Source organism: Scomber japonicus, chromosome 16 (genome assembly GCF_027409825.1).
Source record: "Scomber japonicus isolate fScoJap1 chromosome 16, fScoJap1.pri, whole genome shotgun sequence".
Classification (NCBI taxonomy): Eukaryota; Metazoa; Chordata; class Actinopteri; order Scombriformes; family Scombridae; genus Scomber; species Scomber japonicus.
The window spans coordinates 5,907,915-5,933,205 of NC_070593.1; the positions used below are offsets into that span (position 1 = coordinate 5,907,915).

The window sequence follows — 25,291 nt, forward strand, 5'->3', positions numbered from 1 at the left end:
TTCGGGCTCCATGGCTATGGAAAGACTGTCTGAGGAGTATTTTCTTTTAAATCACTTCTGAAGAAAGGCTTTCTTATAAATTTACTTTCATATTGATGTTTATTTTTACTTAAGGGAACCTATTATGCTCATTACTAGCTTCATATTTTTATTCTCTATTTTACAAGAGTAGCGTTGCATGATTCACACCTTATATTGGTACTTTGGCCCCTCAGTTCAGCCTCTATCTCTTAAGAGATTTTTAATTTCTATCTCTTCAAGACTACCCCTTCCCGATGAGCCCACTCTGTTCTGATCCTCCAAAATTAGTAGAGCTTATTTAGCAACGCTAAAAACTGGCCAACACAACAACATATGGACATATTTTGAGCTATCTGTCCAATAGATGAGTTAGAAATAATGCAGGGAGGAATAGTACAAGCAGATAATGATGACACTGATAATGATGTTTGATAAAGAGCTGCAGACGACCAGCACAGCTCCAACTACTTGTTTTACTTTGCTGTACAATGTTATGAAAAAACACTGAGAGCATGCCAGCTTTACTCTAGTCATGACTTGGCCCCAAAAATATGGAAAAATGCCTTAATGCTGGAAAAGCAGAGCAGTAAACTCACACACTGTGCGTGCAGCTGATGACCATGTAAAGAAATGTGTCACAAGCTGATGTCATCTCGAGCTGAGAGTAGAAAAAACATTGGAAACAGAGCGTGCAGCGCAGTCTGAGGTGGTGCGTAATGGACTACTTATACATATATTTACCTCATTATTTGACAATTAAGCCATGTTTAATATGAGCATCTGATATTTTAACATTATATATGTATGACTGAAAATAAGGAAAAAGCATAATAGGTCTCCTTTTATTAACTATTGCTACTTTATTCTTGACATTGCACTAACGTCTTGCACCCTGTTTTTATTCACCCATTGTTTCTACATTTTATCTTTGGTCTTTTATTTCTGTATTGCTTGTGCCTGCCTGTTCATTCAGACATAACTGTGTGTTGTATGTGGTTTTTATAAGCGCTATACAAATAAACTTTATTATTATTATCATTATTATTTGGAGGCAGTCAACTTCTCTGATGGTCGTCTGATTTCGTCCACCTGTGCTGTTAGTATGGATGACCACAGATTGTCTACTGTCTTTCTTGTCTTCACTTTGCTCTTCTGTAACCTCTGTCTCCCTCTTTTTCATCCTCTTTCTCTCCTCTGTTTATCTTCTAATCTTTCTTTTGTTCTGTTTCTCTCTCTCTCTCTCTCTCTCTCTCTCTCTCTCTCTCTCTCTCTCTCTCTCTCTCTCTCTCTCTCTCTCTCTCTCTCTCTCTCTCTCTCTCTCTCTGTATCTTTCTCTCTCTTCCGATTACTCTCTCTCCCCTCTTCTCTTTCCTGACGTCAATGAGAAATTGGATGGTTTTTGATTATTACATGGCTGTCAGGGTTACTGCTATTAATTGAATTGAATCCCAGTCCATCTCCTTCACCTTTCACTTTTCTGTCCCTTCCCTTCCTCTCTCTTTCTGTCTCTCTTTTCTTTCTATGTCTCTTCTTTTCATCTCGTCTCACTCCCATTTTCTCTTTTCTTGTTTGTCAAATTCTTTGTTTTTTTTGTGTGATTTTTTTTCATTCCCTTGGTCCTCCTGTGGCCCTGTTTCTCTTGCTTGAATTTTTCCTTTCTCTCTTTCAGTCTCCCTCACTGCATGTCTCCCCCCTTTAGTCTCTCTTCCCGCCTCGCTCCTTTCTTTTATTTTTCTCTACCCATGTCTCCCCCGTTTCCTTTTTTCCCCCGCCTCTCTCACTCTCTTCCACACCATGTGCCAGATTTTTCTCTTCCTTGTCATTCTCTTTCTCCACAGACTTCATCCTTTCTTTCCCTCTTACTCTTTATCTACATGCCCCCCCCCTCCCTCTCTCTCTCTCCCTCTCCCTCTCCCTCTAATTTCTCTGTCTTTCCCGGCTGCCCTCCCCTCCTCTTAGTCTCCCTTCCCCTGCCTCTCTCTCACTCCTTCAGCACTGTGATACTGTTGTCATGGTGACGCCCATCATTTTCTGGCATGAATGGAGGATACTTTATTGATGAGACGGCATGGCATAGAGAGAGAAAGGGAGAGTGATGGAGAGAAAGACAAAGACAGACAAAAAGAAAGCGAGAAAACCACTGGCAGTGAAAATCAGAGTGATATGGAAATTATCGTCCCCGCTGCTTACGATACCAAACATTTCCACCCTGTAATTTGCTCGGTGCTGATGAGTCAAAGAAGAACGTTTTCAAGCCAAAGCACGCTGAATTTTCTTCAGGGGTTTGGGATAGTCGGGGCTGCAGAAGAATATCCCCCCAAAAACACTATCATTCAGCATGAGAAGTCGGAAGGGAGATTCCTCTTATGCAACGAGCTAGCTTCAGCAGCGCCCCTAGTTGCACATCTTTAATGATTTATACTGTGTAAACATGAAAGTGTAATAAAATATGTTTTTTAATTGTGTAGCATGAGCATTGGTGTTTTCTGGGGGTAGGATGGACATCATTATCAGCTTGTCATGGTGTGTTGTTTGCACACAGAGCAGACTGGCATCACCATCTAAAGCAGAAGGCGAGCTCGTTAGACACTTCTGATGTAGACATCATATTGAGAGGCTTGGCACAACAGATAAGACTGTAGATTTATATTGAATATTTTAGGTATTTGGCAGACATCATTAGAATGGATAAATAAATCAGTGCCAGGTTAATTTTTAGATACACACAAATGCAGAAATGTTCTATAAATGCTCTTAAATGCTGGTATATTTTTTTTTTACCACCAAAGTCAGCTATAATAAAAGGATGACATACATTGCAGGTGCTGTTAATCCCACACAGACCAGACGTAGTTCAAGACTGCATAGCAGGCAGTGAAAGTGTGTGTGTGTGTGAGGGTGAAACTGGATGTGAGGTCAGTCTCAGGTAACTTGTGTTTGACCTCTGACCTTTTGCCTTATAGTCCACCTGCTGTCTGAGACGATCCAGGGGGTTACAGCCACGGCCACCGGGATCCAGTACCAGCAGTCCTGGCTCTGCATCCTGTAAGTTAAGCTAGAGTGTGTAAGGGTGTGTGTCTGTGTGTGTGTGTAGTAGATGGATAGAGGTTTATGTCTTAAAACAATTAGTTAATAAGTAAATCTTTTTATCAGTTGACAACTTTTGTAATTGATTTGTATTCACTTATCAAGTAAAAATACTAAATACATCATAGACTCTTAAATGTGAGAATTTTCTGCCTTTTTCTGTTTTATATCTTTATACATTTCATATATTTGGGCTTTGAATTGTAAAACAAGTATTCTGAGGAGATCACATTGTTCTCTGGAAAATGGAAATGTTACAAACTGACTTTATTAATGGACTAAATAATCAACAGATAAATGATGAAAAAAGTGAGGATATGTCCTATGTTGCAGAGCTCACACTTGAAATAAAGGACAAGTATATAACAATAATGCAGAAGATAAGCAGGTTGTAATCTGAAGCATCATCACTAAAATGTCCAACTAAAATAACGCTATGTGATAACGATATCTCCAAAATATAAACATTTCAATAAAAAAACCTCTTTTCATATTTGTGAAATTTACATTGTCCACATACCCTAAGGGTTTTTTAAAATGCTAAATGCTTGTGTCATGTCATGAAGAAACACTAAATGCTTCAGTTCATCTGAGAAATTTAAAATCACATAATTTGGAGATGCTTGGTTTTCATTGGCCAGAGACAATATTTTAACTGCAGTATTTTGGAGTGGTGGTGTTTTTGTTTTTTAATGATATTTAAATTTTATGTAAATTAGACTTTAATTCAATGTTTAGAACTGCAGTACAGGAATTCACATGTCAGTGTGTCTGCAGCATATTTGTGTGCATTGTCATATACTGTGTGTGTGTGTGTGTGTGTGTGTGTGTGTGTGTGTGTGTGTGTGTGTGTGTGTACAGTACATTTGAATACTGTCTAACTGTTGCTGCAGACAAAGAGGTTAATCTATGGAAATGAAGGGCACTGCTGGTGAGGTTGAGGGTGTTGACATTTATGAAACCTTCTTCTTTCTCCCTTTTTGCTCCAGCTGCAACGTGAAGCATCTCCAGAGGCGTCACGTGTGCATCTCTCGCCTGGAGAGGCCGCAAAACTGGGGGGAGAACTGCTGCGAGGTCCGCTATGTCATCCTGATACTGGCCCCGCTCAAAATGGTAACTGCCGCACCCTGAGGGAGGAAATGATACGTGTGATTTATCTGTCTTACTGGATTACTGTGGCATTTGTTGATCCACTTTATTATCGGATTTATTCATTTATTTTATTATCTATCCTTCATTTCATCATTTATCTCTGCTCGTTTGTGGCTGACCGTTAAATAAGCTTTAGTTATCCAGCTAAAATATTACATTTCTCAATTGATTTCTTTTAGTAATGTGCTTCGAGGTTCAGTTTGAGGAGGTGACACAGTCCAAATATAGTCATTTAAGTCAGTTATTTGGCCTTTTTATCACTCATCTGTGCCTGAAAGTAGAGTCAATTCTGTGAGGTGTTTTAGCTGCAGGATTATGGATTAGTAAAATTCAACCCATATGATCAATGGGAGCGTCCCTCTGCTATGATTCACTAGCTGATAATTTTCATGCCCCCGTGGCTCTGCTTTCAGCTACGATATTTAAAAGGAGACATATATTCAATTCAACACTTGAAACTTTTGAAAGTAGTCTGCTCAGTCAGCCCCCCCGCCATGAGTCCAATTTCAAATTCTTATTTCACCCTTAAAAGCAAACTCAGTTCTGGGTGAACTTAGAGAATAAATATAAGGATGATCATTTACTCTTTTTACATACAGTAGTTTTACCAATAAATACTCAATGTGTTAGAACAGGGTTGTATGTCTCCATATTTCCAAACACCTGCTGCAAAAAGCTGCTGATCACCACAAATTACAGCAACCAAGGTCCTGCTGTAACAAGGAAAGGCCAATAAAATGTACTTTGATGTTAATTCTGTAATTTAACATTATAGAAACAATTGGTGCCATAATTATTCAAGTATTAAAACATGAATGAAACAAATGGGGCTTTTAAAATATGATTTTCACTATGATTTCACCTTGGACTTTAATTTATTTAAAAAAAATCCAGTCTGATGGTGGGATTTAAATGATATATCCATATAGATATTTCTTCAAACTACACACTCAGAATATTGACTTTCCTTTTAAGATCATTTCCTACAGTACCAATTTTCCCTCTTGTTTTTCTGCTATATTTGAAACACCAGTGGTACAGCTGCAGTGCCGCCAAATGTCTGCTGAACTGAATTTAATCCAAGGGCCTCTCTTGTATCTTGTGTGGGCACGAGTGTCCTTTTGGCTGAACCTTTTGGGTCACTGTCATATGCAGGATTGCTGTTTTCTTCAGCTCTGAAGAGCTCGCTGTAACCGGTGGAGAGTGCCACCTGTCATGTAATACCCTTCCCTTCCATCAAAACGTGAACTCTTTCTACTTCCCGTCAAACCACTCAACCCCTCCTGTCCTCTACTGCTTCATCCTGAGCATTCAGCACACACACACACACACACACACACATGCACACACACACCACTCACTTGTCTTCAGATGGCTCTGATTGTTGCCCCACTCCAGATGGAGCCCTAATCCTCTAATCCTTAGCCCCGTTTCTGCTGTATAAAAAAAAGGAAAAGAAAAAGGGAATTCTTCATGCTGCCCACATTTATAGCATGGTATCCCTCCACTTTCTTATCCAGCCACAAAAGCACACCATGTACATCAAACTGGAACCATCATCGTGGTGGTGGGGGTTGGGCGGGTATTTGGGATCGGAGTGACCCTGGCAATCAGCGATGACTCAACTAACAGCATCATGTTTTGTATTTGTTTGTTTTGTTTTAGTTTCTATCTCTTTTTTTTTTCTCCCATGAACCCTCCTTTTGTGATGGTGCCTCTCCGCAATGCTTGGAGCGCCCTCTTTGCCACTCTTACAGACAGCAATCACAACCACTAATGGCATTCTCAGAGGCATTAATCTGAGCCCCAAGTAAACATAAAGCACTATTATGTCTCAATTATCCTTGATGGGGACTGCCTCTGCGAGAACAAATCTTTGAAGGGGCATGATGATAATGATAATAGGAATTCCTTTGGTTTCATCAACCACCATTTAGAAAGCTTTACTGCATTTGTGGCTTTTTTTTTTCTCCTTTTGCTTTTGCCCACAGTGAATGTGCTGAACAGGCATGACCTTTCTTAAAAAATGCTCCGTTTCTTATTGACTCGATCAAAAAAATACCTGAAAGCTCTTATCATCGCATTTATGTGCTGGTGCCCTCAAAGAAACTGTACTGAATATTGATGACTCACTTTCTGCACCCACATTTTCCCAGGCGGCTTGGTTAATCAAACTAGCGACCAAACTTTAAAAAACTTTAATAATCCCCGCTACTGAAAATCTGACTTTTTGAGTATGAAACACCCCTCGCAGGCATTAAGGTGGCTCTGACGTTTTTATTGCTCCTTGCGTTATAGAGGATTGCGGCTGTAGTTAACTTGGATTAATAGCAGTTACAAGAGATTCAAATGGGGACACAGAGTCACAGGGAAACACATCAAGACAGCTTCTGCAGCATAATCCACTTCTGTGCCATTAGTTTCACCATGACCTAACTAAATGCGCTACCTCTGTGTCACATAATTACCTCCTCGTAGCTCGAGCAACCTCATGCTCCAGGAGTAGTTTGAGAAAGTTTCTGTGGATGCTGTGATACTTTACAGCTATGTGGGTGGCGTCGATCTATGGATGTCTGTCAGTCGGTCCACCGCTTCGGTCCAGACTGAAATATCTCAACTATTCAATGGATTTCCATTAAAATTTTGTGCATTCATGGTGTCCAGAATATGAAGCTTACCACTTTTCCAGTTTAATATCTCAACATCTATAAGATATATTGGCATAAAAAGTTTGCACATTTATTTTTCTCAGATGATATATACGACTTTGGTGATCCCCTAAACTTCCCTTTTAGTGCAACCATAAGTTTTACATTTGTGGTTTTGAGTGAAATGTCTTGACAACTACGGATGGATTGCTTTGAAATTTAGTATATTCTCTCATGTTGGGGTTAGACTGGTGGCGTAATTGTCAAGACTCATACCACATAACTACGATGTTGCATTTCATACCCTTAAATCTCTCTCAATGGGTTTCCTGTCTCTCTGTTAAATAAGACAACACGCAATAATAATAATAATGATAGTAATAATGATAATGAAAGGCATTTCTGTTGGATGAATTAATGATTGACTTCTCGTCTTGCACCATCATGATGTCAAAATTTTAATTCGTCTGATACTTTGATTTATTTGTAGAAGAATAATGACGTTCCCATCAGCCTCAGACGTATATTTTGTTTGGTGCTAATCAGCGATTATAGGCGTGCTAACACAGTAAATTAAGATGATGTGTATATATAAATCAAAAATGACCAGCTAAACATCAGCATTTATTGTCTTTGTGAGCATGCTAACGTTAGCATTTAGCTCAAAGCACTGTTGAATCCAGTTTAATGGCTGAGCTGACTACGGCTGCTGTTCTTCGTGAAAGTTGTTATTTGATACTCATCAGTTAGATTTTTGATTGATTACTCCTTTAAAATTTTTTTAATTTCTCTTAGATATTTGGGATTAATGCGACCTGACAAGTATGAAAACTAGCATCGTCCTCATATGGGCACAGTGAATTTATTTTACTGTATAACACAATTAATTCACCAGTATATAAAAATATTCATTTCCTTACATTTACACCAACGACAGTAAAGTCCTAATGTCCTTGAGTACTTCCTGATTAGTAGTGTCATAGGGTGTTGCTAAAATTCATCAAATTTGGTATATCAGAATATCAAACTATGAATATTATCAAGCAAAAATAAGTTTCAACCATAAACTTTGATAAGTGCGGATCAGCTGTTGATTGACTTGGCCAAGATACTGCCATCCTGTTTCCACACTGATTTTTATACTGTAATGTGCTTTTTCTGCCACTAGGTGGCACAAAAAGGTATGTATGAATGAGTACAACAGGTCAAGGATAAATAAAATGAAGTATAAGGTCCAGCAAACCCAAAATATAGGAGGTTAAGACTGCTTCTCAAACCTGTTGTCTGACTGTAGGTAGGGTTTATCTCATGCTTTGACATAGAAAGAGGGCCTTCAGAATAATTAAGATCTGTTCTCTCAGCTCTTTCATCTGTGGTTGAAATTCAGTCACCACTGTGAAAAAGCTTAAGGGCTTTAGTTATTTTGTTTGCCGCAGCTGCTGCTGTATGCACTGAGCCTGGCTATGTTGGTATCATCACCACCTGGCTAACAAGGCTTCCGTGTCAACACGTGATCTCAGAGCCTGCCAGCACAATATTACCATCACTCTGTCACAATTTGTGACTTGTGACAGAATTATTTGTAACAGATGTGGGATTATAGTCCTCCAAAACACCCAGCTCCAAACTGCCACCTACACAACCTGCCTTGGAAGTAGTAATGTTAAGATATACGGGTCCATTTGGCTCATTTTGTAAAAGATGTTTTGCAACTGAGAGATATTTGATAAAGACAGCATCATTTTTAGCTGTGAAAATTAAATTGTAGTGTATATATTATGTCGTCAATCCTAAAAACATTTAAATCTGCCTTGTACAGAAAAATCATGTATAATTTTGAAATACTGGTATTTATACACCTTTTACATATGATGCATTTTGGAATAAAAATGTAAAGCTTCCTTAATCCAATTTATTTTTCAATATAATGGTCATGTGAATCCAGTACCTTACCTGGGCTCCCCAATATGTTTGTATTAATGTAATGTGAAAGGGGTCTCTCATAGTGACAAACCCCCAAAGGTGCTCCAGGTTATTGTTTTGGTTTCATCAGAAAAAAATGCAGGCTTTAACTCAGTATCAAAAACATTTGACACTTGGAGATTATGGGAATTGTGCTTTTCGGCAATTGGATGACAAGAACTTCTGTTCTGGAAATTGCTTATTGTCAGTATACCTAAGAAAGCCATACATCATCTGAAGGGGCAGGGTCTGTAGTTTGTGGTTGTAATGTTTCATGAGGCTGTGATTACTGTAGAACTCATTTTATACAGTAAATGGTCTCAGTACAATAAAATGGCATCACACATGAATAGACTCATTAAATCCACAAGAGTCTCAGCTTTCTAGTCATACCCAATTTATGCAATTCCAAGACTGTTTAAGGACCCAAGAATGCAAATACACCATTTTTAGAATAAGTGGAAATAATGCATTTAAACTGAATTCAATCTGCACGGGATTAGCATGAAGTCTGTAAAGGGGAGACTTTTCATTCAGATATCTTGAAGTGAAAGATCAAGGGACCCCCTTTTGAAAATGGTTATACCAATTTTTCTTTTGCCAACATTTAGCTTAACTTTGGAGCATTACTTAGCCCCATTCCCAACAAGCGAGCATGACATGGTTGGTGCCAGTGGATGCCTGAAGTCGTCTGATTTCATCTGATACCAGAACAGAATCTTCATCTAGCTTTAAAACTGAGCCCACTGCAGCCTCTGAAAGACAGCAGTGTTGGCAAGGTCATGGATGCTGATTAGTTAAAATATTTATATCAAATAGAAAAAGCACTAAAATCCATCACTTTTGCAGCTTTTACAACCCAAGCCATCGATTCCTTCATTAGTTTAATCTTTAACCACTTCGATTTTCTTCTTCTTCCACAGAAAAGTACGAAGACGGCGATGGAGATGGGCAGGACGTTCGCCACCCTGTTCTCTGACATCTCCTTCAGGCAGAAGCTGCTGGAGACAAAGACGCAGGAGGAGTTTAAAGAGGCGTTGGTGTTCCAGAGGCACCAGCTGACAGCAGCCAACCAGCAGCCCACCATTCTAGGGAAGGAGGAGATTGACCCCCGCGGTCACAAACCACTCAAGGTGGGCAGCAGTGTGTGTGTGTGCATCAGCTGTACATCCCATGTGGATAGCCTTTCATTGTCAGGCTATTAGGCATATTTCCACACATTTTAAAGCAGCATGTATTCATAAGACAGCATTATGAGTCATTCTCAGTGCTCCGAGCGCTCCCTAATTTTCCTCTATACGTGTTAAAGTTGGGGTATTATCCAAACGCTTCTTTTCCTCACCTTCCGCTCGCTCCCCGTCATCTCATTTCTTTACAGCGGTCTGTAGAGAAATAAGACTTATGCACATACATTTACACATTTTCAACCTTCTTTAAAAAATTCTTTTCAGTCTCCTTTTTTTTTCCTTACCCCCCACCACTTCTCCCTCCCCGCCCAAACCACCCCCCCCCCTCCCCTCCTTCCTCTCTTTGCTCGGCTGGCTTGACTGTTCCATCTTTTCTCTCTCCCCTAATCAATCAGCATCAACTCCTGCCAGGCCTCCTCAGTGGGTAAATGACCTTACATCTCTCACAGTCCTGTCAGAACTCCCCACCCCTTAGCTACACGTGCATCTACACACACACACACACACACACATACATATACACACATATACACAGTCACACACATTAAAACACACCTCCAGAGGGGGCTCTGCTCAATGCCACGGACCAACATCTCCTCCTAATGTTGCCGTTGACAGGCCAGGGCTTGCAGACATTTCCCCTTGTGTTTTTTTTTTTTTGCCTTTTTTTTTTTTTTATAGCAGAGGATTTTGTTAGGTGTTTATCCGAGGGCTTGAAAGGCTCAGTGCCACTCAGTGAAAGAGGGATATATAGAGAGAGACAGATGGAGAGAAAGGAGGGGGAAAAGAAGGGATGGGAGAGCAGGAGAGAGAGAAAGAGAGAGAGAGGGAGAGCAGGGGGAAATCAAGAGGGAATAGAAAATGATAAAAATGAGAGAGGAAAAAAGGAACAGAGAAAGAGAGAGAGAGACCCCCCGCCTTCTCCACTTCCTTCCCCATCCAAAATTGACATCAGACCACCTGCAACAAAACACCGCTTTGCTATACTTGCACAAACGAGGCCATATTGTTGTTGTGTTTTTATGTTTTTACCTTCCCGTTGCCCCCTCTCCATCGACCGTACAAAACGAATGGCAAATGGCCAGACAGTAATTCCTCTCTGACACTTTTGTTTATCGAGCCTGAGCCAAAAGCTGGTGATCAACACACACACACACACACACACACACACACGAGCACACACAATACACTCAGCGGCTCCTTTGTAATAATAAATGATTCCATGATGTATAGGGATTTAATGGATGAACAGTGCTTGTCGAACAACCGTGTGTGGCTTCATAAAACTAACCAGCCTCGCTTTCAAGGAGAAGGGGTGAAGGAAAAAAATGCTGATGCTGTTGTTTGTTTTGATGTTGTTTACGTTGAAGGAAATCGCTTTGTTGTGCCAAAAACCGTCAAAAGTTGGTGGGTTTTTTTTAAGATGACAAATGAAGCTGGAATGATTTTCCCAAAGGCTTTTCCTACTCGTGCATCCCTCCGCCCCCACCTTGTCAAGTGCTCCATTTAATTGCGTAATGCTATGTTCAACAAGAAAATGAAACATTGGATAATTGGATAATTTGCTTAATAAGCTCTGTCAGGACTGCACTTTTACTCCCCTGTCTTCTGTATAACCTGAAAGCTCATCTTTTTTTTAAGAAGCTCTTTGTGTCTCCTTTTGGGATCACTTGGTTCTTTTCCTTCTCCTGACTTCTCTAAAAATACACGATCTTCTACCCCTCGCTGTCATTCTTTATCAATCCAACACACACAGAGGGATCTTTAGTTAATGTACATCTAAATGTGACCATGCTCCTCCGTTTATATTGTTTTGGATTACGCAGCTTTTCCAGGACTGCTTCGTTAAATTTGATGAGTCAAATCATCTGTCAGAGAGCTCCCTGTGGATTTCAGCATCTTAAGCTGAATCATCAAATGGGCATTTTTTTTTAATCTAAATGTGTCATTTGTTCACAGCAGAGTGAAACATAAAAGATAAAGTTGGGTACAGCCTCAGGTCTTACATGGTCTGGCTTTTTTTCCACCATAGATAACACAAGCTAAACTGCCTTAAACTCAAATATTACATTTATTAATGATTATTAGGATTATTATTATTAAGGATACAATTCAGTTGAGTATAGTAGTTTTGTTGCAATGCACCTCACAGAACCGGCTTGTTATTCACTCATGAACTTTTTTACTTTAAGCTGGTTGTAGATTCTCCTTTTCGTACCAATATGCACCATTTAAAGGTAAAGACACTAATAATATAAGCAGCAGTGATGGCTCAGACGTGGTAAAATAAATGTTTCCCACTTGCACTAGCAGACATTGAGTGTTTTTCAGGTGTGTTTGTTTTTGAGGTTTTTCTTACTTTTTCCACCTGTTAGATTAAATCAAATAATAATTATATCACACTAACCACCATCAGTTATTAAATACATTAAATTACTAGTTTGGAATTTAGCTTGTGTCTGTAAAACATGTAAATATCACTTTTGAAGATTGTGTACTCTATATAATTTATTGACCTCAAACCATTTGTCCATCTGCTAAACATAGGTGTTATTTGTCTAGAAAGCTAAATATTTTACCAATAAACAACAGATATATAAATTATTAACATCTAAATTTACCATCATTCATTATAAGACAGAATTTAGCCAACCTACATAGCTCATTTTCATTCATAGTGTTTTTTTAGGTCTTGGCATCCCACCCCATTTTCCCATTTGGACACCTTCACTTCACTCCAAAGTAACAAAGACAAAAAAAAAAAACACCTGACAACACTCATTCTAGTTTTCAGCAGAATATACCCTCAAATTTACAGTATAACTTGTCAAACATACACACAAAAGCAGTTTTTAAGTGGCGTTGCCTGCAGGTGGCACAAATGTCAAAATCTCAGCAACTGTTATTTTCCTTGCTAACTGTTGCTGCGGTTACTCATGCTGGCTATAGGTGACCAGGTTGGGCTGAAGCTGATCCTGGTTCATTTACTTTGCATCAGTGAGTCTGTGTGCCCTTGTTAAAAAATCTAACCTTTTTCCCATCTGTCCACAGTGTAAAGATTTCTTCAAAGCCGGCCGGGGGATTTATGAGGACTTGTGCCGCAGACTGCCTCTCTATGCCTCTGACTTCACAGATGGTAGGCAGGACCTGGACTTGTAGTGAAAATGAATCATCTCCCTTATTATGCCACACCGGGGTGCCTCTGGCAGCTCCTCATTTGTCTGTCACCCTTCGCCTAAAGTACATCTGTGCTGCATCTGTGTCACATCTAGGGTCGTCTCTTGCTAAAATGACTCAGATGTCTTACTGCTCCCTTATGTTCCCTGTATGTCCAATATTATTGTAATTTCCCAAGTCATCAGAGCAAGGACATTGCCGTATACATTCCCATTGCAATCTCAGCAGGCTGGTGGTTTTATTGACTCATCAAATCATTCTGTTTATCAAAAAGATGTGTTTTAAGCTTTCTGCAACACCACTGCCCCCTCTCCAGTAAATGTGCACATGCAACATATGATCATAAGAATTTGGTGTTTTTCCAAAAAGATTTAAAGCCTAGAAAATGGATTCTCCTCCTCGGCTTCTCTCCTTCAGTCCTTTTCTCATTTCATAAAATCCAAACACATTCATTGCGCCGTAACAAAATCAAGATATTTCTGTCTTGTGAGTGTCATCAGATAATAATCATCAGATGAAGGTCACAGGACCAAAATCATTGTGATCGCATTAGAGCCCAATTAAAGTGTTTTATTCCAAAATGAGTTATCCATCATTTGGATAAAACGGATAACTGCTTTTACAAAATGATGGATGGCACAAAAGTGAAACAAATGACTCGTGTTTTTTAGTAGGTAGTGAGTGTTAAAGCCCTTGTAGAATAGTTTTGCTGAATGCACTGGATGGTCCATATTGTCGAGGCGCTGAATGATGAACTCTGTTAATGTTTTTGTCATTTTGAAATTAAAGTGTTGAGCCTCCTCCGCTCCATTACGAGGGTGAATATGACTCATGTGTTTGTGTTTGCCTCCCCTCAGGTGTTGTTGGCAGTAATAAAACCCTACTGAAGTACATGACCACAGCCATCTTCCTCTACATCGCCATCCTCCTCCCCGCCATCGCTTTCGGCTCCCTCAACGACGAGAGCACACGTGGGGAAATTGGTATGAGGACATAATCGAATATCACTACCTGAACACCTTTACTCAGCAGCTCTGGTTACTGATTACTCTCAAGCAATAGAGTTTAACACATAGAGTTTAAAGTTTTGATCTAACAAACTACTCATTTTAATGTTTTTAGGAGGAGAGGTTACCTAATATAGTCTAACAGGGTTGTGCAGTATTTTAATGGGAATTCAACATTATTAGTTGCCAACAGTATTATTGATGTTAGATAACAGGCTGGTGGTTTTATACAGTCCCTTTTTCATTATTTTACAACCTATTATTATTATTTAGTCTACCTTAAAGCTCCATCTATCGATTTTTTTGGCCTCTAGAGGGCAGATGCATCCCCAAAAATGAACAGACCCAACACTCCTGATATAATACTGCCTGATTAAGTTGTTATTGATTCAGTTCACTACTTCATTTATCCAACAGGTAAAGGGCAACACCTGCGCCCCTACACCTGCGATACACTGCCTACATCTAAATGAGCAGCATGTGCTTGCGATGATTCACTGCTGCAGCTTCTGCCTAGAGTTTGACTTTGAAAGTTTAATATCATTTCAGTATAAATTTCATATATATTTAGTTTAGATGGGTTAGGGTTAGGGTTATGAAATGTGCTCAATTGTAAAAAATAATAGTATGTGAGGTGAAAGCGGCTTTGTTTCTGATGTCACCACAACTATCAACAGATCATTTTCACTATTATCTATTTTAGCTGTCATGTAGAAAAATCATTAGATCAGCGGTGTCAAACTCATTTTAGGTCAAGGGCCATATACAGCCAAATTTGATCTCAAGTGGGCCGAACCAGTAAAACCATTCCATAATAACCTATAATGATATATATATTATATCTTTACTGTAATAAACAATCTATTTACTGTGAAAAATGAGCAGTTTCAACAATATTGTGTCAGATTATTTTGCACAGAAACTGCTTGCTTGCTCTTCAGAGAGAGGAAATGTATTTATTTTAGGTTTTACACTTCTACTATCACATAATATCATCATCCTATTTTACCTAAGACATGAAATATACCATGTCTTATGCATTTTATTGAAACTGAACATTACAAGAACTTCATGAAACCATAAAAAGAAACCCTTATACCTACTTATAATATTAATTATAACATAACAATCTTATTAAACTATTTCACAAAAAAAGCCCAATAATGTAGAACAACTTTACAAACGTGTAACATAATATTTTCATTATTTTGTGCATTTTTGGGCCACTTCAGGAAAAGCTGTCAAATTTCTGAAAAATTTGAATTATTTTTCTCTAATATTCATTCTTTGCAAAGTTATCCAGCAGGCCGGATAGGACCACTTGGCAGGCCGGTTCTGACCTACGGGCCGTATATTTGACACCCCTGATCTAGATGATGCGCTACTGCAGCCGTGCAGCTCTAACCTTTTAATATGGGCACCAAAATAAACGAGGAACACGAGCTCCTCATACAAGCAGTGTGTCCGTAGCCTTATCATCCCATCAGAGTTGTGTACGAGCTCCTAGCCTGTAGATGTTTCATCAGCAGCTATTTACTAACTCATGTCATGTAAAGTGTGTTTGTCAGAGCTTGTTTGCTTTTAAAAAAGGGCCATCTGTTTGTCTGGAAACATTTTGGTGAGAGCACAGAGACAAAACCTCACAGTAAATGTTCTATAAACCCTAAATTATGAGTCATATGGAGCTTAAAAGATTTGTGTGATGAGTCCCGCCACCTAAAAAAAAAAAAAAGAAAAGTGTTTCGCTTTGCTGAATGATTTATGTACAAGTTGTTTTCACATCCATCTGCTGAAGTAGTAAAGTTTTTATTTTCTAGTCTTAAATATCAGTTTAACACTTAGCAGGACTCGCTTGTAAGACTATCTTGGTCCAATATGCAACTTATACAATTGTGATATGAGAGCTTGAAGCCTTCAGTGCACATTCATTTATAATAAAGTGAAGTAGAAAACATCTTTTGAATCCAATAAACTTTTGAAAATGTCTCTTGATTATTTAACGAGGAAGGAATAGATGTCATTTTCACTTTTTTTTGGTGGGAAAATCACATTAGACACTAATTATAATTCAAAGCAGAGTACCTCATAAAACATGTCTAAAGGGGATCGTAGAAAATGTTTTGCCTCGTATTAACATTACCCTGTTTAAAAAATGATTAGAAAATTTGCTCCAGTGTCAGTTCAGCTTTTAAAAAAAAAAAGAGTATTAATCAGAAAATGTGAGTAGTATATCCTCCTGTGTTCTTCTCTCTTCAGATGTCCGGAAGACCATCATCGGTCAGAGCATTGGTGGGGTCATCTACTCGTTGTTTGCCGGTTCTCCTCTAGTCATCCCTCTAACTACAGCTCCCCTCGCTATCTTCATCAGTGGTAGGCTTTCCTTTCCTTTTCCTTTCCTTTCCTTTTTTACTCAGCTCAGCCAAAAACATACTTATCTCTTCACACTTCCTGCCAACGGCCATTTGAAAAGGAGGCTAGGGGTAGGTGGAGTACTAAGAAGATTATGTCAAAAATCAAAAGGAGGAGGCACCCATCCGTGTAGAACAGCAGCTAGAAACTCTCTCTCTCTCGCATCCTCATCTGCTCTCTTTTTTTTTTTACCAGGAAACAGCAATGTTGGAGTCATTTAGCTGTTTGTTCACACATTATTTGCCCTTAACGAGTGTTCCCAGTGAACAATGAGAACATACATATCTCCGGAAAACTTGTGTTTTTTTTTCCGGCAATGAAGAAAATAACTTTTTCCTTTCTCTCCCACTGATCTTACATAATAGTTTCAAAAGGCCTACGGGTCAGGACAAGCACTCGCTGCATTCACAAACATGTAAACTCTATATTCAGTTGAGAGAGACAACTACACATAAACTGTTATATGTTTTTACCCAACGGCAGAGCTCCGCAGTTTGAAATTTAAACAATCGTGACGGCTGGAAGTTACAGAATCAGGCAGTGATGAGGAAAAAAAGCAGCGAGTCCAACGCCAAGTTTTAATAGCAAAGCTGTTTGTTGGGTTGGTGGTGTGATGATATTTGAAGTATTGGTTATAAGGTGATGCATATCCTAATAAACCTGCAGTGATCCGAGGAATCTGTGATGACTACAACCTGGACTTCCCCGCCTTCTACGCCTGCATCGGTCTGTGGAACTGCCTCTTCCTCATCCTGGGAGGGATCTTCAATGTCAGCCTTGTCATGAAGCTCTTCAAAAGGTCTTTCTTAGACACACACACACACACACACACACACACTCACACTCACACTCACACACACTCACACACTCACACACTCACACTCACACACATGCACACTTTTAATTGAACTCACCTCCTTAATTCATTTTATTGGAGTAAAAATCCAATTTATTGAATTAGTTCTTAAATTTTCTCTTATCTGTCGCTATGCTTCCTTCTCCGTCAGACTGAGAATATGTTTTAAATTGGACGGTCATGTCAGTGTGTGCTGCAAGAATCGCTGGCACTCAAAAGAAAAGTCTGTCTGGTTTTGTACGACAAACTGTTTTTAAAGAGTCCCTTGTCTTTGGTGGATCCTATCCTCTCGCTTTAAATATTCTGGATGCCTTTTTAAAAGTTTCTGTAGCCAACTTGAATAGTTTTAAGGGCTCTCTGATACTAAACTAAACTAGCAATGTGAGGAAAACTTAGTATGTTTTATTACTTACAGTTAAACTTATTCTTAAATGTATAGTTATTATAATACAAACAATATTTCAAACTTCAATTTTCTTTTCACGAAAATGTTGAATTTGTATGGTTTTAATTATTTAGTCATATTTTCTCATTCATTTTTTTCAGTTCATTTAACACCTTGCAGTTTTTTTACACCTTGTTTTCATACGTTACAAACTTTTATCTCTTCTATAATGTGTCTGTGTTTTTCCAGGTCAACCGAGGAAGTCATCGCCCTGTTCATCTCCATTGCGTTCGTGGTGGACGCAGTCAAAGGCACAGTCAAAAGTAAGTCACTGACGCACATGACAGATGTCTTTCCTTTTTGTTTTCACAGCTCAGCTTGCAGCTTATCTCACATTGCCTTTTTTTTCTGTGGCCTCTCTTCCTGCCATGTTTCTGGTATTTTTGCAAAAATCAAGAGCTTCGTCGTCAGCTCTGATGAATCAGAACCGGTACTAACACGAGCATCGTACCTTCTGTCACATCCACCACCAGACCTGGCTTAGAAAAAGTGTCAGCTTGGCAGGGAATTACAAGCTAACGTCTGATTTTTAAACCGCTAATTTCAGTAAAAAAAAAAAAAAACCCCAAAGTATCTAAATGAGCAGCTCTCTGATTAATATGCCTGTCCCGACCAAAGAATCCTTTGTTGACTCATACTCATAAGATCTCAACTCATCATTTAGTAAATTTAATTAGAACCTGTCAAATAGCTTTTCCCTTTATTATTGTTCTGCAGACAAATGAAGTCACACAGAAGGAGAAAGTCATATTTCTTTATATTAGTGTGATGCCAGAGATAATATATATTATGAAGTCGATTCCATAAAAATAGACGATAAAAGACAACAACGACATACCCTAATGACTGATTAACTATTTAACTAATTAACTATTTATTAGTTCGCTAATTTAATGTAATAAAAGGAATCCTTCTCATGAGGGATTTGACCTGCAGTGGATTTTGATGAGACGCAGTTTAGTGGTGGGAAGAGAGAAATAAACACATAATGTCCTGTGTTGCTCTGGTGGGACGTCACACTGAGACACTGAGAGAAATACTCAAATTAATCAATTCAGATTTCGAAACCCAGCCTGCAGCCATATTTCACCACCCCTGCATTTACTGCACCTCGTCTTAGTATATCGTAAATATTCTACACAATTTAATTTTCTCCAAAAAATGGGACGATGATAGCAGAATGTAATTTATTTTGAATGCGTTGTTGCCCTGTTTTGGAGATTGCCAGTGCAGTAGTTCAATTTTCAGAAATCATTTGTAAAGTACGCTCTGAGCTCATATGCCATTACCATAATATTAACCTATGCCATTTTGTTGACACTATTCATCCCAAAATATGTCCCGGGAACATGAATGAGTACGTTTTGAGTTTGTATCGAGTCTTCTCTGGAGAAATTGACTTGCCCCATAATTTTCTGGCACTCTTATAGACAAGGTTGTGCCCTCTTCTTTTTTTTAAATAGTAGGAGAAACATTACTCTACAGAATTTAATTACAGCCTTTAATGACATAATTGCTAAAGAGGCAGGCGGACGTTGAGATTTTGGGGTTGATTTAAGTTCTGAAGTGGTTGCCTGGATTGATCAGGCCAAGTGGGAGAGATGAAATTAAGGATCAAGGTTTACAGATTCTTTTTGTTGGCGCTATATATGGACGGGTGACAAATTTAAAGGAAAAATTGAGATAAATGTGTGGAGAAACATAACGGACGCAGAAGCTTCCATTACACTGCATGGTGCAATTGACCTATGGCTAAGTTCCGCCTTCAAACGCGATGAGCCAATCCTAGCTGCGTTGTTCATCATGTCACTTTATTTGCTTGGAGTTAATTGGCCTATTTTGTTGTAGTTTTTGTACTTTGGTGCTTGTACATCATTGTTAGCTGTTGTCCAAAGGGCTCTAGTTAAACTAATGTTAACTTCTGGAGCTCAGCTTCATTAACTTATCTGTAATAGCTGAAATAATAAAGCTAAGCAAAACTAATGGAGAGACACTCTTGGTAAAGAGATGGTAAAAAGGCTGTTATATTTTTCTCATATTCTGAGCCAAAAAACTTAACTTCAATGGTGATGGCAACGAGATGCAGTTTATCACATTTGCACTGGGACCTGTACATTTTGGCTTGTAACTGAAGCTTTTTATCGATCTTCTCAACAATAAAATGATTAATATATCCCTCCAATACGTAGTTTAGGCCCTTTTGGTTACTTCTAGATGATATCTGATCTGTCTGTCTCCAAAAATCATCAATGGCCTCCTGTGAAATGTCTCCTACTGTGACACCTGCCATAGCGCCTGTCACTGAATGTTGATTGTTTGTCCGAGTGAGTGAAGGGGGGCGGGGCTTAGCCATAGGTCAATTAAGCCACTAACATCCAATCATGCTCTGTTGCATGTTTAAAAATGCTGAGTAGACCTAGTTGATTCGTATTTTTATATCAAGATGGCAAGAGGAAAATATGTAAGTGACTTTGAAAGAGGGTTCATTGTTGGGGCTGGCTGCTGTTTCAATTGAAAGAGTGACTATGCGGGACATCTGCATTTAGATGTATGGGGAAGACATCAGTAAAGAGGGTCGTAAATTGTGATCAATGGCACACATTTGATGACCATGATGCTCGTACATTAGTGTGATATATAAGGAAAAAAAAGGAAGAGGAGCAGCACTTCCTCAATGCAGGACGTGATGAGACTGTGTCTGCAAAGAAGAGTCCGTCGACATTTACACACAGAGGGATATTAATGTAGGGTTGCATTTCATAAACCCCTCATTACAAAGATAAATGCACATTTGAGAGTTCGGTGGTGCAACAACCTCAGACACTGGTCTATAGAGATGTGGAAGACAGTGATATGGTCAGATGAGTCATCCTTCACAGTGTTTTTGATAAGTGGGCGACTGCATGTGTGGCAACTAACTTTATATGTTGGTTTTTTTTACGCTTCTGCTCTGGCTTGGACGTGTGATGTTTTCGGGTTGTTTGTCCATCTGTGCCATCTCTCTGAACATGAAATCTCAGGAACGCCTCGAGGCAATTTCTTCAAATTCGGCACAGACATCCACCTGGATTCAGGGATGAACTGATTAGATTTTAGAGGTCAAGGTCCGTCCCATTCTCGTTGAGCGTGACCTCACAAAACACGTTTAAGGGCCGTAATCACTAATCATGACAAAGTTTCACACAAATGTCTAATAGGATAAAATGATGTGGAGTGATGACATTTTATATCCAAAAGATCAAAGGTCAACTTCACTGTTCATGCATCATAATGTTTGGCACTTCAACATCGTAACTCAAGGAACAGAAAGGGGGAGATTGTGACCATATTTCACTTTTCGGTGACATTGAAAGTGTGGAGATTGTAAAGATCTTCTGTGCTGACAGCTTGAAGATGTGTGAAGCCTCAGAAGTTGCAGCAACATCCATATCTGAAGCATTTGTCTGCTGTCATGACTACAAATTTGAAATTCTTTTAAGTCTTCACTACGGATATTATGAGTCTGGACAGGCTTGGGTGTAAACTGCAACTTGACTGCTTAGCAAAGACATGTAACCACGAGGCTGTTAGCATGCTAATCACAGTATTGTTCCTTTAATTTCATATGTAGATACATCTTAGCATGCCTGTTTCAATCATCTATACTACTAACTAGGGGTGTGACGAGATCTCATGCCACGAGATCTCACGAGACGAAATATATTATAATTTTTGATAATTGGATACTTTATTTAATTTATATTTTTGTATTAGAATTGTTAAGCTAATCACAGTATTGTTCCTTTAATATAAAATATCTATCTATATGTGGAAACCTTTTACAGTGCTGCATGCTGCATATGATAGTTATATATTTAGAAAGTAGAACTGAAGTGATTCATTACAAGATGATTGGTTAAAACATTTCAATTCAATTTCCATTTTGTGAATTTCAAATAAAAGAACAGTCATGTATTTCCTCATTGAAGTTTTCTTATCTCGTCTCGTGAGCTGAGTGTATCATCACACCTCTACTGCTAACTATTCCCAGGTGAACTTAACACTGTGGTTATGTGATTTCAGTCTTTCAGAGGTACTACCACGCACCGACGATGGCCAACAGAAGCATAGAGTACAGTCCCAGAGTTGGAGAGCTGGCCGGGGGGAACAGGAGCGATATGGCTGTAGGGTTGGTGCTCAACACTCTCCCTGAATCCCTCATCCAGTGCAGTCGAGAAAGGCCTGTCCTCTGCCTCCTGCTGATGATGGGAACATTATGGATGGGCTACACCCTCTACCAGTTCAAAAGAAGGTACGGGCAGCACTGCGGCGCTGCACCACTCTTAAGATAAATCACTGGAGAAGTTTAAATTGTGTTTGGATGGAGGCGCTGCTGGGCTGGGATGAATACTGCTGAGTAGGGGCCTTGACTCTAAAGATTGTAAGGAGTGACAGAGCTTGTGGGAACTTTCCAGACAGGCTTTTTACAAGGCTCCCTTTTTTCCTGTTGAAGCTTCTGTTCTTCCCTGTGATTTAATAAACATTAATATTCTACTTCTGATTGCTCCCTGTAATCAAATCAACCTCAAAGCTGGATTCAATTGTGTAAGCAAAAGGCGGACCAAGGTACTTAAGCAGTGTCAGGATTGCAGCCATTGTCCTTGTCTTGTCCACAGTAATTGTATTCCTCTATTATTTGTCTCTCCCCACTCTCTCTCTCTCTCTCTCTCTCTCTCTCTCTCTCTCTCTCTCTCTCTCTCTCTCTCTCTCTCTCTCTCTCTCTCTCTCTCTCTCTCTCTCTCTCTTTCTCTTTCAGTCCGTTCCTGCATGCCAAAGTGAGGGAGGTGCTGTCGGACTGCGCCCTGCCGATTTCAGTGCTCTTGTTCTCCTTCATCGGCTCCTACCTTTTCAGTGATATTGAACGTTAGTACCATTCATTGCTTCCCTGGACAGTTTTTCGTTGCACAGGATCATTACGGTGTGGCCACAATATTATACTTTCATACATGCATTTACCTCATTATTTGAAAGGTTGGCAATATGACAGTAAATAAGGAAAAGCAAACTCATATAATACGTTTAAACGAAGTATGTAGTGTGTTTCAACTGCGTAGTATGTGATTTAGAGTATGTGAGTATGTGAAGTTCCTGGATGGTTTACTAGATTATCCAGAAATGCAGAGTATGCATCAAGAGCTGACTACTCACACTCAAATACCCAAGATGCAACGTAACTTCTGAAAAAACCCCAAAATACAAACGTCACAGATCACCACCGAGGGTATGTTCGCTTCCTGTTTTCAAAATAAAAGCACCAGTTCTATCGTTATGGTTTTCTTAATAATAAAAGGTAACAGGTGTTTTATTTTGTGAAAATGACAGGAAGTGCGTTACTTGCTACGGCTAACTCTGAATTCGCAGGAACAAAACTTTAAACAGGTGTTATTTGGACAAATTAGCGTCACATTGTGGATCTAAAGGGCTACTTTACTTTCTCGCATAAAAAGGTTAGAAATGTGGATAAAGTGGTTTATTTACAGAGTTAGAGCTAAAATGAAATCCGCTTCAGCCTGATGATTTCAGCTCGGGTAGGGACGAAATGCATTGTGGGTTATCGTGTAGTTTACTACAGTGTAAACGGTCTGCTTACTATCTGGTCCTTTAGTGTGTAGGATGGAAGTATGTAGTATAGAAGTATGTAGTATGTGCTTTCGAACACAGCCAGCCATTATGTTTTTGAGGCGGCCATGTTGCACCACCATGTTTCTACAGTAGCCCATAATGGACAAATCAAACACTGACTATAAAGAGGGCCTTTGGTGTTTTTCGCAAACACTGCAGCAACTGTATGTTCTCCTTAAGGCTTGAAAGGAAAAAGCAATCTGCAACCTCACTGCTAGACACCACTAAATCCTAAACACTGGTCCTTTTTAAAAAGCAAAGAAAACAGTGTTAAGCTTTGTGAGGAGTCAAGATGCAGCTCATAATGCATTAGAATTAAGAGCACTTATTTCACATGGTATCACTGAAAACTTGGGATACTTCGGAAAGGCTTCTACCTTTGACTCTAAATCACATAGACAGATATTTTTATAACACAGTTGCTCATCTTTTGTACTGATTCATCCAGGATAGCCTCATGCCCATCCAAGCCTCCATAAGTGCTCCAAATGTCACCAAAATTGTCCATGCAGAAAGTGAACAGTATTTTAACTTCTTTGGATGTCTTACTTTACTCCTCCTACTTCCACGACTCTCGGCAACATGCACAGGCAGATTTGTTTTTTCTCACAGTCTTTTAATTAATGATGAAGTTATTAGCAGCTCTCTTGGTGTTAACTGGGGCAAAGAGGACCGAGGGAATAGAAAGTTGATATCTGACACCTGCAATATTAATTATCAGTGTTCTTACAGGAGGTTTGGTTTATTGTGAGATTTTCTTTTTTTTTTTTTTTTGCTCTAAAAAATGTGCACTACTTAAAAGAAAATCTAATTTACGAGTGAAATGAAGGAAAGCAATCATAAAAAAAGGCTGTTAGTGTTTACTAGTCACCTATAATTTTGTGACACTGCAGAGCTCTTTGGGTTATATTTATATTTTAGGGATTTAGAGTCTGTTCCAAACCTGCTGAAGGGCTCACACTTATGGCCTGTTTACGTAAAAGACAGGCTTTCTAACTGCGAGGCCACTTTTATTTGGTGCCTTTATTGTCTTTTTATCTTTCTTAATCAAGGCATAGGCCAGAGCATATTGGAGATGTTCAGTTTTCATCTTCTATTGTTTAGCATCATTTTGAGTCTCCATTCATTGTTGCCAAGGCAGCAGCTGTTCTCCAAGGGTCGAGACAGAAAGCCAGAGATGAGCGCCAAACCCTCAAGCGAATTTAAATTTTAAGTGCCTGGACAATTTTCTGTTCCTTTACCTCCGGAGACAATAAGTCATAAGATAATAGAGCCATTATTGTATTGTCATTTCTTCCTAAATTTAACCAAGTGCACTTAATTCAGCAGCATGTAGGGGTCTATACAGTCCAAAATTAGACAATTACACAGTAGTAGAAAATGATTGTTGTGAAAATATTTCAAATATTTGAGAGACAGTAATGTTTTTGAAGATTCCTATTAAAAGATTTTAATAATCCACTTGAGAAACTTTTATTTTTCATGACTTGGATATGCCAGCGATATAATCAAGTATAGGTCAGGTCATTTTCTTGGTTACTTTATTCATTATTTTTTCTATAAAACATAAGAAATACTGAAAAATTCCTATCATAACTTCCCAAGAAGCAAAAAATGGCATCTTCATATTGCTAGCAACAATCCAGACTCCAAAGATATTAGATTTAACTTCATATAAG

At 39.0% G+C, this 25,291-nt stretch overlaps 1 protein-coding gene across 2 annotated transcripts in view; it reads left to right on the forward strand.

Moving 5' to 3' along the window:
- slc4a11 (solute carrier family 4 member 11) overlaps nt 1-25,291 on the forward strand; it is a 102,945-nt gene that overhangs the window by 66,733 nt on the left and 10,921 nt on the right. For both annotated transcript variants that reach the window (XM_053335673.1, XM_053335674.1), the window contains exons 6-15: nt 2,985-3,066; nt 4,098-4,221; nt 9,794-10,003; nt 13,109-13,193; nt 14,092-14,217; nt 16,498-16,611; nt 17,317-17,449; nt 18,141-18,214; nt 22,014-22,242; nt 22,747-22,853. In XM_053335673.1, the coding sequence (XP_053191648.1) occupies nt 2,985-3,066; nt 4,098-4,221; nt 9,794-10,003; nt 13,109-13,193; nt 14,092-14,217; nt 16,498-16,611; nt 17,317-17,449; nt 18,141-18,214; nt 22,014-22,242; nt 22,747-22,853 (1,284 nt within the window). The remainder of the gene's footprint in view (nt 1-2,984; nt 3,067-4,097; nt 4,222-9,793; nt 10,004-13,108; nt 13,194-14,091; nt 14,218-16,497; nt 16,612-17,316; nt 17,450-18,140; nt 18,215-22,013; nt 22,243-22,746; nt 22,854-25,291) is intronic.